This window comes from Penicillium cinerascens (assembly GCF_028974065.1).
Source record: "Penicillium cinerascens strain IBT 15544 chromosome Unknown contig_16_segment0_segment0, whole genome shotgun sequence".
NCBI classification, from domain to species: Eukaryota; Fungi; Ascomycota; class Eurotiomycetes; order Eurotiales; family Aspergillaceae; genus Penicillium; species Penicillium cinerascens.
The window spans coordinates 783,097-797,723 of record NW_026695286.1 but is presented as its reverse complement, the minus strand read 5'-3'; the positions used below and the strand labels follow the sequence as shown (position 1 = coordinate 797,723).

The 14,627-nt window shown below is 49.9% G+C and overlaps 6 protein-coding genes across 6 annotated transcripts; 5 read left to right on the top strand and 1 right to left on the bottom strand.

Moving 5' to 3' along the window:
- Positions 1 to 422: 422 nt before the first annotated feature.
- N7498_000295 (uracil phosphoribosyltransferase) lies at positions 423 to 1,076 on the top strand (the record flags this gene model as incomplete). Its single annotated transcript, XM_058447358.1, has 2 exons — positions 423 to 829; positions 881 to 1,076. The coding sequence occupies 2 exons, from the start codon at positions 423 to 425 to the stop codon at positions 1,074 to 1,076; spliced, it is 603 nt and encodes a 200-aa protein (XP_058312769.1).
- A 1,798-nt stretch (positions 1,077 to 2,874) lies between these two features.
- On the top strand, positions 2,875 to 5,532 carry N7498_000294 (uncharacterized protein; the record flags this gene model as incomplete). Its single annotated transcript, XM_058447357.1, has 2 exons — positions 2,875 to 3,188; positions 3,249 to 5,532. 2 exons carry the CDS (start codon positions 2,875 to 2,877, stop codon positions 5,530 to 5,532), a joined length of 2,598 nt encoding a protein of 865 aa, XP_058312768.1.
- Positions 5,533 to 5,972: 440 nt separating this feature from the next.
- N7498_000293 (uncharacterized protein) lies at positions 5,973 to 7,199 on the top strand (the record flags this gene model as incomplete). The annotated part of the gene is made up of 2 exons (XM_058447356.1): positions 5,973 to 6,127; positions 6,206 to 7,199. The coding sequence occupies 2 exons, from the start codon at positions 5,973 to 5,975 to the stop codon at positions 7,197 to 7,199; spliced, it is 1,149 nt and encodes a 382-aa protein (XP_058312767.1).
- Positions 7,200 to 7,565: 366 nt separating this feature from the next.
- Positions 7,566 to 8,216, bottom strand: N7498_000292 (NAD(P)-dependent oxidoreductase; the record flags this gene model as incomplete). Its single annotated transcript, XM_058447355.1, has 1 exon — positions 7,566 to 8,216. One exon carries the CDS (start codon positions 8,214 to 8,216, stop codon positions 7,566 to 7,568), a length of 651 nt encoding a protein of 216 aa, XP_058312766.1.
- Positions 8,217 to 9,384: 1,168 nt separating this feature from the next.
- On the top strand, positions 9,385 to 11,169 carry N7498_000291 (MFS transporter; the record flags this gene model as incomplete). Its single annotated transcript, XM_058447354.1, has 7 exons — positions 9,385 to 9,474; positions 9,520 to 9,540; positions 9,597 to 9,654; positions 9,708 to 9,767; positions 9,821 to 10,210; positions 10,258 to 10,550; positions 10,609 to 11,169. 7 exons carry the CDS (start codon positions 9,385 to 9,387, stop codon positions 11,167 to 11,169), a joined length of 1,473 nt encoding a protein of 490 aa, XP_058312765.1.
- Positions 11,170 to 11,725: 556 nt separating this feature from the next.
- On the top strand, positions 11,726 to 14,089 carry N7498_000290 (uncharacterized protein; the record flags this gene model as incomplete). Its single annotated transcript, XM_058447353.1, has 3 exons — positions 11,726 to 11,898; positions 11,975 to 12,100; positions 12,160 to 14,089. The coding sequence occupies 3 exons, from the start codon at positions 11,726 to 11,728 to the stop codon at positions 14,087 to 14,089; spliced, it is 2,229 nt and encodes a 742-aa protein (XP_058312764.1).
- Between the last annotated feature and the right edge of the window lie 538 nt (positions 14,090 to 14,627).

The window sequence follows — 14,627 nt, the reverse complement described above, 5'->3', positions numbered from 1 at the left end:
CAATATCTCGCTTTATTTTCCCTTACGTAGCAAGAACTGGATGGCCTGGTGACGCAAGTTGCACTGCAGCTTCCCCGCCGGATGGCCCCGACCGCTTATCAGGCAGCAAACCGCGATATGCGATAAGATACCTCAGGGTTTACGATAAGCGATAAGATCAGAAGACAGGCGGCGTCACCGGTGACCCTAGAGGTCGCGTCACCGATAAGATTGGCCTTATCGGCTCCAAGATTGAAGTTTATCGGTTTATCAGTGTATCGCTTGCTTATCGCTGTCCATAGTGTTTGTACTTGTAGGGTGAGGGGTATATTACTTTGAGTGAATCAGACATATATTATTGAGATCCTTGGATCCCATTTTGAACTGAATATCCCTTACCTGACGTATTCCCAACCTTGGACCTAATCAATCGTCCCGCCAGAATGTCAATCTCAAATATCACATCCATAAGTGACAACGAAGCATCAAAAATCCTCACCCAGCTTCGTGACCAGACTCTCAAGCCCATAGCAGTCCGCCGCCTCGTTGCCAAGCTCACCGCCACATTGACAAAATATGTTCTGAAGACACCAGAACCAGGAGAGCAAATCGCAGTGGTTGTCGTTCTCCGATCCGGACTCGCAATGGCCGAGCCATTCCTAGACGCATTCCCGGAAGACTCGGACGTCGTGACATACCACCTTGGATTATTTCGCGAGAAACAATCCCTCCGTCCTGTTGAATACTATAACAAGCTTCCCCGGAAGAGCCCCCTGATCAAAAGGGCATACATTCTAGATCCACTCGTGGCTACTGGCGGAACTGCGAGGGCCGCAATTGATATCTTGAAGTGAGTACACAGAGGATGGAGGTGAGCAGCAGCAGCTAATTCATCGTGCAGGGACTGGGGAGTGGACCACATCACGTTATTTTCCTTGCTTGGGAGTGCCGCGGGCCTTGAGAACGTTGCCAGTGCATACCCCGAGACTACAGAAATATTCGTGGGTGGAATAGACCCGGACTTGGATGCCAAGGGATATGTGAAACCGGGATTGGGAGATATTGGAGACCGTCTGTTTGGTACAAGCTTGGAGTGATGATGTAGCATAAGCGACGAAAATCCCCGACAAAGTCTTGGTGTAGCTATTTTGAGGTTCAAGGGGCCAACCCATTCCCAGATCGCTACCTGCTCTTGGGACGAAAAGTGCATAGGGTTTTAGATTCTCCACGGAAGGATTCCCAGATGAGGCGATTTCAATGCAACCTAACACCAACTGTTGCGCTATATATGCAGGCAGTAATCTGCGGCTGAGCGGGGGACGATCCGGTAGCCCCCAAAAGGGGAGTCTGACACGTGCAGGCCAATGCGTCACGCCGTTTGAAAACGAGTTCGTGGAACTACTACTTTTAGACACACCGATGGCCGTTAGTTGAGACCTGCTCCGAGACAAGTTTTGAACTCAGCTTCTACGGTGGGTTCTAGAAAGTCCACTCGACATTAGTCCATCTCACACGGTGTTTGGTCGAGAGTGAAACCGTTGTCTTGCTCGTGCACAAAGTATAATATTAATGCCAACTAGCATGGCGTCGAGCGGGTAGAGATACTTGGCTATGATTGGTTGAGGTGGGACATACTGTACATGTGCGCTGCAAATACTTTCACCCCCTAAGATGCCAAGAGGTCTTTGGACCCCAATCCATAGGAACCAACAGAGCCCCGAGAGCTTTTACTGCAGCTAAGCCTCATGGGCCAAGAATAACATGTCTGCCAGAGTCCAACGTCTAAATATCTTTTTAAGGGAGCTGAGCACGCGATGAAATCAGCACGTATGCGGGGGCCGTTGCCCTAGCCTTTCCTATACGAGGCATTGACTCACGGGAAACTCAAGACTACCGTCGGGCGCCCTGTCATAGGCCACAGGCAATGGAATCGTTTCCTGGGAGGGTACCAAACCGGGGGATCCGGAAGGCGGTGGCACCCGTAAATGCAGGGTCCACAGAATCCCAAGTCACAGAAAAAATCCGTGTCTCCTTTGAGCCGCATACCCCCTTTTCCAAGTACCCTTGGGGAAACTGATCTTGTGCCCGATGCTAACCCACATGGCATCTGGGCTGAGAACTATCGAATTCTAGCGGCCCCGAATAAAATTAGGCACGGATTGAGCAGTCCACGAAGCTAGGCCCAAAGTATCGACGGCTTCGGATCCATCGGACCGCCCGCCTGAGGGGCAACATGATGAAATGATCGAAAATCCCTCTCTATCGTGTCCGGTTCAGATCCTGTAGATCGCCGTGCACCATTAGGCACTTGAGCTTCGATGTACACAGTACACGGGCGAAAGTCAAAAGACCCCAACACCGCCATCGCCACGTTACCGTGCATGGGACAGGTGAGACTCACGGGTGGAGAAGTCTCGCACGGAGACTCGGCAAGAAAGCATCGTCCGAGACTGCAGTGGCCCTGACACGAGTCGGCTAATGAAAAACGAGGGCGCTGAACGGGCTTCGGTGGATTGTCTCCACATCCTCGTTTAGGAAATGGCCCGCATGACCCTGAAGGCTAAGCCCGAGGATGAAACCCTGTCGCGCTCCACCAGCAATTGTGATGCCTTTGGGACCAGAGAATGGAGAGAATGGCGGCTCGGGTTTGGCTGTGGCTCACTGTAGTCCATCTTGGCGATTAATCCTGTCCCTAGGTGGCTTTTCCCCATATTCTATTTATTGTCCTTTCGCTTGCCAGGCTTCAGGGTTTTTTTTCGAGTCCCTTTTTTTTGATCTTGCTGCATCTGCGAATCTATGCGCTGCTATATTCTACTCTCATGACGGCGTGGATAGTCTCTGATTATGTTGCCTCATTCTAACCCGGCCTGGGCCACTTCGGGCACTTCTTCCAAGATGCTCGCGAGCCGGGCATTGGCCTGCCTCACTTTTGTCTGCTGTGCTCTGCCTGCGCGCGGCTTGTATGCCACCATTCATTGGGAAACGTCGCGCAAATTTTGGTTCGGCTTTCTCTTCGTTGCGGTGATTTGCGCGAAGCTTCTGCATATTTACGCCCATTACGACTCTGTGCCGCTCGGAAAATTATTACTTTGGGGCTCAACATTCTTCGGACAGGATGCGCTTTTCCTATTTTTTGGGCATCTTTTGACTCGCAACTTCCAGTGGTTATGGGTGCGCATTTTGGCGGGGGCAGTGGTGATTTGTGCCAGGTAGGTCCATTTTTTGCCTCGGCCGAGTGAGTTCGCACTAACATTGGTGTTTTCCGATAGCCTCATCCTCTCCGTTATGGCCGCCGCGAATACCTCCTTCTTTTTCACAACCGGTGCTGAGATCCACTGGCGCCAAGCTGGTGGCTTCAATCGCGATCCCGCATCGATCCATACCCTACTCACCGGTTTGACCGGACTCATCATTGTCGAAATTCTATACATTATCACGGCTGCGTTGACGACGCCTTATATTTACAACGTCGTGGATTATATCATCGGAACCTGGGCCACGGTTCTCGGGGCTGTCTGCAAGCCTCTGGTCAACATGGTGGTCAACATGGTGGCTAAGCGATCGGGCCGAGGAAGGAAGGTTTTCGAGCGGCTGAAGATCTACGAGCCTGTACCACTCGGCGACTACGATGAAGAAGAGGATAAGGCTGGACTGCATGCCGCGCCTCTTCTTGACCACCCGCCTCTGCCTCCGCCTCCCGTCGAGAATAACCGTTCCAAAATTTGGCTCAAACGTGCCCTGGTCATGATCCCAACCGGCCTGATCTTCTTCCTTCGCCTCGTTCGCCCCTACGACGAATCATACTGGTTCCTTTCCCAAACGATCGTCGCTTCTCCATTTGCCGGAGTGGACTCTCGAGGCAAGCTTGCGGGCATGGCCGAACATTGCGAAATCGACGGCAAGACTACGGCTTTGACTGCGACTCCTCAATTCGACTGGCTTCCCGAAGGCGAATGGCCTGGATTCAGAGATTGGCAGGATGACAAGTACCAGCACTACAACGCTACCGAAGATCCCCTCCACATTTCCAACCTCGATCAGGATATCCTCGAGCCTCTGCGCGACGTGCTTGCGAAGGGAGACGTCAAGATCAAGCACGTTCTAGTGTTCAAAATGGAAAGCACTCGTCAGGATGTGTTCCCTTTCAAGAATGGCAGTTACTTCCACGACCGAATCAAGCAGTCATACAGTGACGAAAAAATCCCTAAGAGGGTCCAGAAGCGCTTGACGCAATTGACTCCTACTGCGGAACGCTTGACCGGTGCCCAGTCGGGCTTGAACCCCAAGCACCCTGTCAAGCCGTACGGTGGTATCAGTATGACCAACTCCTACACCTCGGGAACCTTTACCTTGAAGAGTATCGAGGGCACTACTTGTGGTCTTTCCCCTCTGGTTGTCGATTTCAACCACGAATACGAGCACCACATCTACCAGCCTTGCATGCCGCACGTCCTCGATGTCTTGAGCGCCGGCACCAACAACAGCAAGAGCAAGAATTTCATCGACTGGCCGTGGCGCCCCCGATTCATGCAGACTATCACCGATACGTATGACCACCAGGATCGTCTTACTCCAGCCCTGGGTTTCAAGGATGAGAACATCCTCACGTCGGAGAGAATCGATGTGCAACACGCCAACGATACCACCTGGAAGGCCGAAAAGTACAACTTCTGGGGCTATGCCGATAAGGAAATGGGCAGCTATCTCAAGGACGCCATCATTAAAGCCGAGAAAAACCACGAGCGCCTTTTCATTACTCACCTCACTGGTATCACTCACCACCCCTGGGACCTCCCTCCGGGTGTTGAATACCGCGAAATGATGGGATCCGCGACGAACTCTTTCGGCGGCAAGAATGACGGACTGAACCGGTACCTCAACACGATCAACTTTAACGATAAATGGTACGCGAGAGTTCTGGAGATCCTCGAGGAGACCGGCATCGCCGACGAGACCCTCTTCATCCTGACCGGTGACCACGGAATTTCCCTTCTCGAAGATGGCAACGTCACCCCCTACGACAACCCTCTCGTCACGAACTTCCACGTCCCTCTCGTCTTTGCACACCCCAAGCTTCCAGCCATCGAACTGAACTCCTCCGTGACATCCGTTCAAATTCTGCCAACCATCCTTGACCTGCTCAAGGAATCCGGATCTCTCGACGAGCACAGCACCCGAGCTATCAGCGACCTCCTCCCCATGTACGAAGGCCAGTCCATCATCCGACCGATCATCGAAAAGCAAGATGGCAAGTCCTACTGGCAGTTCACAGTCATGAACACCGGAGGCTCGATGGTCGCCATGCGTTCAGCCGATAAAAAATACCGCCTCATCGTCCCTCTTGTCCCCGAAGTGGAGTGGCGCTTCACCGACGTTGGGAAGGACCCTCGAGAGGAAGAAGCCATCAAGTCGTTCTCGTTGAACGTTCTCGTCTCCGCCATCGCCACAAGACATGGCAAGGAGGCCGTTGAGTGGACGCATGACGCCGCTCGCGCGGCTCAATGGTGGGTTAGCGATAACTGGCGCCGGTACGAGTTTGATCCGTCGACATGATCACGAAGCATGTTGTTTCAAAAAAAAAAAAAAAACACTTTTTTTCGGGATTTATGTCCCCTTTTGTATAATTATGGACTGTCAGAATTTCTGAATGTTCCACTAGCATGGCGCACGGCATATCTTGGGGGTTTGTATATAGCTTTGCATATTTGGGAGTTTATATCCAATTAACGGCCTTTTCTTATTCTAATCCTGTCTTGTATGTTTATGCGTATCTAGTAGACGCAAACGTAGATATCTGGCCTAAGTATCACGCTAAGAATCTGATAGGTGGAATTTGGAAAAGCCACGTAGGATTCGCCTTTCTTGGGCAGCCTGAGGGATTTAAGAAGGCGGTAGAATTCTGCTCTGTCCATGTTGACAAGCGGTTAAAACAGTGCTCTCAACCGTCGTCTAACAACCAGGAGATCCATATGAACCTGAAGCCCATTTCACAAATGCCTACGTTACTGTGGATATTATATCTATCATCTCACTGTGTGCTATCAGTCAACGCCTTGTATGATTGTCCTCGCGCCGTCTGTGCATCGTGCCTGCCTACGGAGATTCACGATGCTCCGGGGGTCGGCTTCGATCTAACTCCATCTTACGGGTGAGCGCCTTGCTTCCCTTTTCAATCCTTGGATTTTTCTCATTATCAAGACAGAACAGCCGTGGCTCATTACTATAGTGGAAGTGTTGTCGAGATCGCCCGTGTTCAGGGAAATCCAGAATACCTCGAGTATATGGCGCGTCTTGTCAGCTCACCTGAGCCAGAAGATGAAACTAAGACTCTCTTTAAACACATCGCTCAGTGGCTTCCTATCTCTGATGTATGGTCGCGAAAGTGTGGCCGCTGGCTTTACAAACTTGGGTACTCGGCAAAAGATGGCATTGAGATTATCAGCGATTTGCTCCGAGAGCTCAAGGATTTAACTGAGAGGGAAATACTCTGTGCCCTTGATAGAGTTGCCGTCACGATTCCCGACATATCGTCACTTGAACATCAAACAATAAATGCCGCTCTCGAGGACTTAGGTCTAAGGACATGGCTAGGCGACAGTCTCTACTACCCTAGCCGTCTGATCGAGGCAGACGCTGTTTACGTTGCAAATGGCTACGGGCTTTGCAAAAACTATCAGAATATCTTCGAGTGTACAGACGAGTTTTACGACCAATTGTCCTACCCCGCCGTCTTGCTCGTTTCTTTTTCTCGCCATCTGCTCTATACAGCTATCTCAACCCCAATTAATGGCGAGGCTTTGGCTAGAGTAACCAATGATGAGGCGCAGGTCTTTGATTTTGAGGTCGGTCTAGATCGTCTTCTCCAAAACGATTCCCAGGCACAGCGGGACCGCCTCCGCCAACAATTATTAGTGCTACCGCAGGAATCCGAATTTATCGTGACTCACGTTCTTCTGGCTGGCGAGAGCGCAACAAATCCTCAATTCTTGGCTGTTCTAAAAGATGCCCTTTCAGAATTATCTCCTATAATGTCTCCGGATTTGAAAATGACGATCGCGAATTCTTCCAAGGCATTGAATCCTACATTTGCGGCTGCGAGGGGTGCGGCACTTTATGCTCGAAGGCGACAAGAGGTCCAGGCCGACTGCCAGGAACCTCCGGAATGCGAAATTATAAGACGGCAAGAGCAAACGCGCTCTTCCGGGAAACAGGACCTTTGATAAAGTCAATGATGTGAGATCGATGAGACACGAATTGCTCGACTGGCTCGGCAATCTTGAAGTCAGCCAATACGTACTTCGCACCCCAAGCAAGGAATGACGAATGAATAAACTCATGAATAAACTCATTACTATTTAGAAACATTCTGATCTTGTGATGACGCGTAGTTCCTACAAATCAAGCCGGTCAAGACCCCCTCGGTAAGGTAGAAGCCACTAACAAATGCAGAATTGAATAAATTTCCGATTGAACGAGATTATGTCCGAAAGCATACATTAACTAATAAGTAAGGCTCCATAAAGCACAATCTTTCATGGCGTATCTTTCCCTGTCGAATGGTTTGATGCCCACACTCTGACACCCCATCAGTTCGATATCACAGGAGTGCTTCGATCCCAAGTGCTCTTCTCAACAGCATCCACCAGACACGCTGCCACACTAGCCCTCGAAATCCCTCCCAGGCCCGCGAACATCCCGAGTCCTTTCCCATCGTCGCCAAGGAACCGAACGGGCGCTTTTTTTCCCATAGTCAGTCTCACTGGCCTCAACAGCACGAAGTTCAATTCGCTCTTCTTGAGTATCCCATCGACTTGAGTATGGTCCGCGAATGAATACCCAAGGCTGGTGTTGGAAATTGCCCATTTCATAATCACGGTGATATTTGCGAGAGAAGATCCAACTCCAAATGAAGATACTGTCGCAATTTTGGAAATGCCATGTCTTTTCATAGCAGCGACGAGGTTTTCGTGCGTCTGAGACATGACTCGAGTCCCCTTTTCTTTTGCGGATCCAAGAGCGACGATGACAGCAGTTGGGAGGTCGCCTGGGACTGCGGTGAAAGCGCTTTCAATGTCCGAAGGTTCCACTGGTGTGCCCTTCACGATAGTCAGACCTTCCATAACTGGAAGTGCAGACGGATTACGAATCAAGGCTGTAATCTTGTGGCCGCGCTGCAATGCTTCATCGATGACGAGACGACCAGTCTGTCCACTGCCACCAAGAACGAGAACACGCATAATTGAAGATGCTGTTGCGCTGTTGGTAGGATGCTGACTTTATTCCGAATTGTTATGGGGTGGTTTGGATAGACACGTGGTACAATGATTTCGGTGAAACTTTTGTCTCTGTTGAGATCAAAACGGATGATGAGCTGGAGGTTGTAGAACGACGAATAAATAATGGGCTTCCATCAAGTATATATAGCTGCAGCATAAACTCTATCGAGGATGTCAGGGATATAGCTGCAGCTATCAAGGGTGTCAGGGCTGATTGGACCTGGGGACTGCCTACGACGCGGCCCGGCTTCTGCCTACAACGCGGCCCTGCATCTGCCTAGTTAGCTAAGTGCTTGCCCAGCTACCGCAAGTAAGTGACGAGCAGGCTTATCAATCTCGTCATCAACTGTAGTCCGAAGCCCGTGCGGTCGCATATGCCGACTTAGCTGAGAGTCCCGCAGCATTACAAATCCTGTTGCTTAGAAAGCGGTGTAAAGTTTGTGAGACCACCGATGAACCAAGAAATAGGCTATAGAGAACCTATGGGCAATCTATTCTGGTTAGACTAATCAGAAGCACGTATACTATTTTCAAAGTGGACAGTTTAAGAGCCTCTTAAGAATAGGACACTATCCTATCCTATTATAGGGAATTGGTACCACCAACCCCCTAGGCATCTTCTTCCTGCCAAATTAGTCATCTCGGGGTTTGAAGTGTCAGGTTTCATAGCTGCAGAGATTTTAATTCTAGTTTGGGGGTATACATCCAATTAACGGCCTTTCCTTATTCTACATAGTCCTGTCTTGTATGTTTATGCGTATCTAGTAGACGCAAGGGTACGTTGTCACAAGGATCCGTGAGCGGGAGTAATCTGTTAGAGTTCGATGGACCCGATCGGCGCGGGAGAGATCGTCCACGTCCACGAAAGTAATGTCACACAGCATTGAAACAAAAGCAATTTCTATGAGGGGATTCCATTCAAGATTAAAACACGAACACCATGAAAGACTACCAGTCAATGATCTGCAGCCAAAACAAGTTATGAACATGCATGATCAGCCACCTGCGCTTCGGCGAGGGGCGGATAGGCCGATCGCGAAGCTGATCATGTTCATGCACCCGGAAACCCCCACCTGCTTCTCCCCCCAGCTGAGCTGAGCTCTTCCTATCATTCCCACCTCAGTTCAACATGGAGGACAGACGCAATGAGCCATGGCTACGGAAATTCCGCTCCTCGGAGACATTTATCGTCGTCGTCGTGTCAATCGCCATATTTACAGTAAGAAATTTTCCACGGGGTCAGTGCGGTCGCTAACATTCCCAGGATGTATTCCTTTATGGCATGGTAAGTTCACGAACCTTGTCAACCTTCACGAAGCCACAAGCTGATTCAGATGTCAGATTGTTCCGATTATTCCTATTGCGCTTGTTGAACGTGCTGGTGCTCGTGAGGAAGATGGTAACCCCTATCCCCAACCCCCTCGGTATTCCCCTAGCTAATCAATGACACAGCTCAATCGTGGGTTTCGGTTTTGCTCGCTGTATACGGAGGGACGCTTCTTGTCGGATCGCGTGAGTTTTGCGTTACCCTTCTTGCTGGGTCGAGCTAATTGAAACTTAAATAGCTTTGTTTGGGTACTTCGCCGACAAATGTCGATTCAGGAGGGTGCCTTTTGTCGTCGGACTGGTTGCGCTGGGAGCGTCGACGCTTCTTTTCGTCTTGGCATCTTCCATGACGGTCCTGATTATTGCGCGCGGTTTGCAGGGCCTCTCTGCGGCTGCGGTATGGGTGGTCGGGCTTGCTATCGTGGCGGACAATGTTCCACGGGAGCGCGTTGGGGAGGCAATGGGTCATACGACTATTGCGCTGACGTGGGGTTTTCTACTTGGTCCAACCATTGGGGGGATCATGTATGAGAAGCTTGGATTTGAAGGAACATTTGCGATTCCTGCGGGGTTGATTGTTGTGGATGTTGTGTTGCGGTTCGCGATGATTGAACGGTCAGGTAAGTCTTGTCCTTAAGGCCCGATGTCTGTGAACTATTGACTGATAATTGTGAAGCAACGATGGATAAGGGCAAGCCCAGTCTCTTTGAACAGGAGCCGAATTGTCACCATAATGGCTACAACACCTTTGGTGACCGCAGTGAGATTAATTCCGAATATTCGACATCAACGTGCCGCGATGTCCACAGTGAATCCGCTACTCTCCTGGCGTCCACCCCTTCCGTGGACCGCTGGCTGGAAACGAATCAGCGAAAAGCAACTGTTTTCGATCTTCTCCGAACTCCACGTCTTCCCCTTGCGCTGGCCTCAACCGTCGTCATGGCTGTCACATTTGCTGCCCTCGAGACTGTATGCGATTCATACCCCTCAATTTACCCACTAACCCATACTAATCCCAAACCAACAGACCCTCCCACTATACGTCATGGAAACATTCCACTGGTCCTCCGGTGGTGCCGGCCTAATCTTCGTCGCCTCCTCCGTACCCAGCTTCACAGGAGTCTACATTGGCAAAGCAATCCCCCGTCTCGGGATACGCCCATTAGGCACAGCGGCTTTTTTACTAGCATCGGCCTGCTGGATCCTAATGCGCTTCGTTGAAGACTACACAATCGCCCACATAATTCTGCTCATCAGTCTCCTCCTTCTCCTTGGACTAGCAGTCGTGACTATCGAGGTTGTGTCCATGACTGAAGTATTCCAGGTAATAGAGGATTTTGAGCTTGAATTTCCAGGGGCATTTGGTGAGAAGAGTCCGGTTGCGCAGGCTTATGCGCTTTTTAATATGGCGTTTGCGGGAGGTCAATTGCTGGGACCGATTTTGGCAGGTTGGATCATGGTTCATGCGGGCTGGGGTGTTATGACTCTTGTTACTGGGACTTTGTGTGGTGTCATGGCCCTTCCGATCGCGTTATTTGGGGATGTGAAGCGCAGGACTGGATTGGTAGAGTCGGAGGTTGATGCTTGAAAAATATACATGGGAGAAATATAAACTGGAAGGGGTTGAGCTGCGCTATGAAGTCAGCATAGTGTAGCTCGTTCTTTCGGTATACTCTAGTCTTTTGAAACTGTTTACTCAATATATACAGTCATGGCTTTTTATGAGTTCTGTTTTGACTCCAAGATATTGACCGTCAGGAGTATGCTGAGCTCGACAAGGATGCGGAAATTGATAAATACTACAATCCAAGGCCTAGATAATTATCTTCAGTTCAGTAATCTCGCAAAGATCCATGTCATGTTTCATGAATCTGATTCATGGATGAGACAGGCTCGATACACGTGATTTGACCAACAACTCAGTCTTTGTGTTAATTCACCTTCTTCTTCTTTCGACGTACCTGCTACTGGCAATAAACTACTACTTGCACCACCTTTTTGATCATTCACTCTCGTTACCGGCGTTGTCGAGTGCTCTTTCCACACATCTCATCCAGGCACCGAGCCGCCCCACAGACGTTGGTCCATACGAGTGCCATCGTGTCGACGCGTCTTCCCATTGACATCTTCACAGTTCCATCAACATGCCCAGGTTTGATGTTTACTGTGTCATCTGCGGTGCACCACACTCAGTGCGATGGTTCTGTCCGGAGGGGTGGGTTACTGAGGAGGATTTACCTTTTCTCTCGCAGATGAGTTGGCTTGGTAATACTTCTCGCATTTTGGGCGAAAACCATCATGCATCGTCCACAAACAAGTGAGTCCACCGCGAGTTCGAGAAGTCTGTTCTCCAAACAATATCTGAGGGAGCTGACTGCGTGTTGTTATTCCAGGGTGTTTATCTCCGGCCCAGCGACCTATGTCGATGCTGGTGTTTTCAAGGTCGAGCCTGGTACCGACCCCAACTTTCCAACTGAGAATCAAGTGCAGTACCGAAATGGCCGAGCACGTATCAAAGTGTATGTTATGGAAATATTTGCAAGCGGAGCCCAGGTTGTAACTAAGTGATGTCTGGCAGGTTCGACTATGAGCGATCAATTGATTTTGCGATCCCAATCCATGAGCCATGCTATCAACTCCTGAAGAAGGTCCTCATCCAATGGGGCTTACAGCGCACAGCTCATGATGTCGACAATGGAATTCTCTACAAGACTTTGATGAAGTTCGCAGACGAGGCATCAGATGACAGAACAAGGCTAACTCGCATGAACTACGGTGAGAATTCCGGCGAGTTCGATGCTGTGTTGTCGAGATCTGCTGATAGCGAACACATTTTGCTGAATCCGATGGAATCGAGCAAATTAGTGGAGTACTTTCAACAGCCTTTACTGCCAATGAGAGATCAACAGAACAGATACCCCCCTAGGACTGGATCAGAAGACTTCAGTGGCTGCGGCGACCCGTTTGCCAATTTGGCTCCGGAACTGTTATTTTTGATCATGATCCGTTTACCAGTGGTCTCTCTTGAAGCTCTCAGACACGCCAGTCCAGCCGCAGCTCGGCTCGACCTCGATAGTGGATTCTGGAAACAGAAAGTGAGACACAACATGCCCTGGATCTTTGACTTACCTGAAGAAGCAAATGATCGCCCTGGGCATAAAATAGACTGGCTTCGAGTGTACACAGACTTGGAAAACGCGAGTGAACTTGACGGCGAAGGGGCATACATTGGGGTATTGAAAAATCGCCGAAGAATCTGGGAAACATGCGAAGACATTGCCGGAGCTTTCGAGAAGCTACAAAAGGAAAACTCAAATCACAAAAATCGAGAAAAAGACTCCATCGTTGAGAATGCTGTCACGTCGTTGATGCAGCCTTTTGCCCGCCCTTTACCGGCTTGCCTGGAAACAGTCTCATTGCCGTTTGTCAAGAACATATCAGATATCCAGCAGAACCTCCCACTCCTATCCTTTTTCTGGTCGAAAGAGGGCATCCTTTCGGGTCTCGGAAGATGCGACAATCTTGAGAAGGAAAAAAGGCCAGAGCAAACCATAGGTCACGAAGACCGCTTTGACGTCCGCGACGATGTTAAAATTAAACATGGAGACTGGATTGCTGGATTTGTTCTAAGCTTCCGTGATGAATACAAGGGCGAAGGAACCGTGGAAAAGGAAATAGTGGGAGTCAAAATCCATTTCCTCAGTGGGATGTCTCACCAGCTTGGTAATCCCACACCGATTCTGAAGATATTTCATGCCAGAGACAACCTTCTTCTTGTCGGCATCATGGCGCAACTCACCATGGAGGGCCAGATAGTCTCTTTGTCGTTGCTGCAGGCACCTGCCTCGAATCTTTGCCCGCACTCGGAAGAACTGGGTAGGCGACAATCCCAGATTCTCTATGCGCACTCGAACATCGGATCAAAGATGTGGAAGAACGAGCTGCCCCCACAAGATATCATCGCCGGAGAAGTGTCCCTTGTTCAATTTACTCCATCTTTGCCTGTACCAACTGACCCTGTCGCAATGGAAGCGCTTGTGTTCGGCAAAGATGAGAGCGAGCTTGCCGCCATCACCGAAATAATCGGCGATACTCAATTACAGGGGATCAAAATCCGCTATTCAGACCGACCGCCGAAATCAATTGGCCCCCATAGCGGTTCGCTACTCGATTCGCAACCGCAGTCCATTAAGATTGACGGCCAGGGTGGGGAGCGCATAATTGCCCTTGAAGGAGTTTTCGGAATCGAATGGTTGAATGCTCTCCGCTTTGTGACAAACCGAAATCGCTCCCTTGTCCTTGGACATAACCATATTGCAATGCAGAATAAGCTCTACCCTCCTGGCGAAGGAATGGTTTTACGGGGTGTCTATGGCGCTTGGGCGGAAACAATGTATGAGGAAGTCCTGTTCGAGGCCGTCGGAGGGCTGTTCTCCCTTGCATCACCGCAGTTTCCTTCACTTGATGTTCATGAGCCGGAAGTTCTTGGTTTTGGTCTGGATGGCTAGTTGGTTGATTGGGATGGAAACCCTGTCGGCGAGATTGAGGAATGGTGGATTGACAAGGCTTTTGGCTCTATGCTGGCTGCGAGGCCCAAGCTTACAACGATACTGGAAAGTAAATTCTACCATGGACGTCCATCCACTCAGGTGTTCCTGAGCCTAATCTGTGTCTGGTTCAGTCGTAAAGGAGTCTTTTCCAAACTGGTATTCTAAGTGGACTTGGTTGTAGAGCTATGACGTGAAATACTGCACTGTTTGTCTTCAGGATAGATGCCCCTATCCGTTGTGTGGAAATCAGCCAAACCAAAATCCGTACAACGCGGCTTCGAGATCTTGACTAGCGATGCTCTGGTTTACATCGTGGGGTGTGTTTCAAGGTTCCGGGTGACCATCAAGCGACCCACAGTGACTTTCCAGCTTTCTGTAATATTTTCACGAAGTCAGAACGAATAAATTTGGTAGGTACCTGGGTATTTCGTCATCAAGAATGGGTTCAAGATACGCAAATGACCTAAGCATCTAACGATGCCAGGGGGAGGGGGTG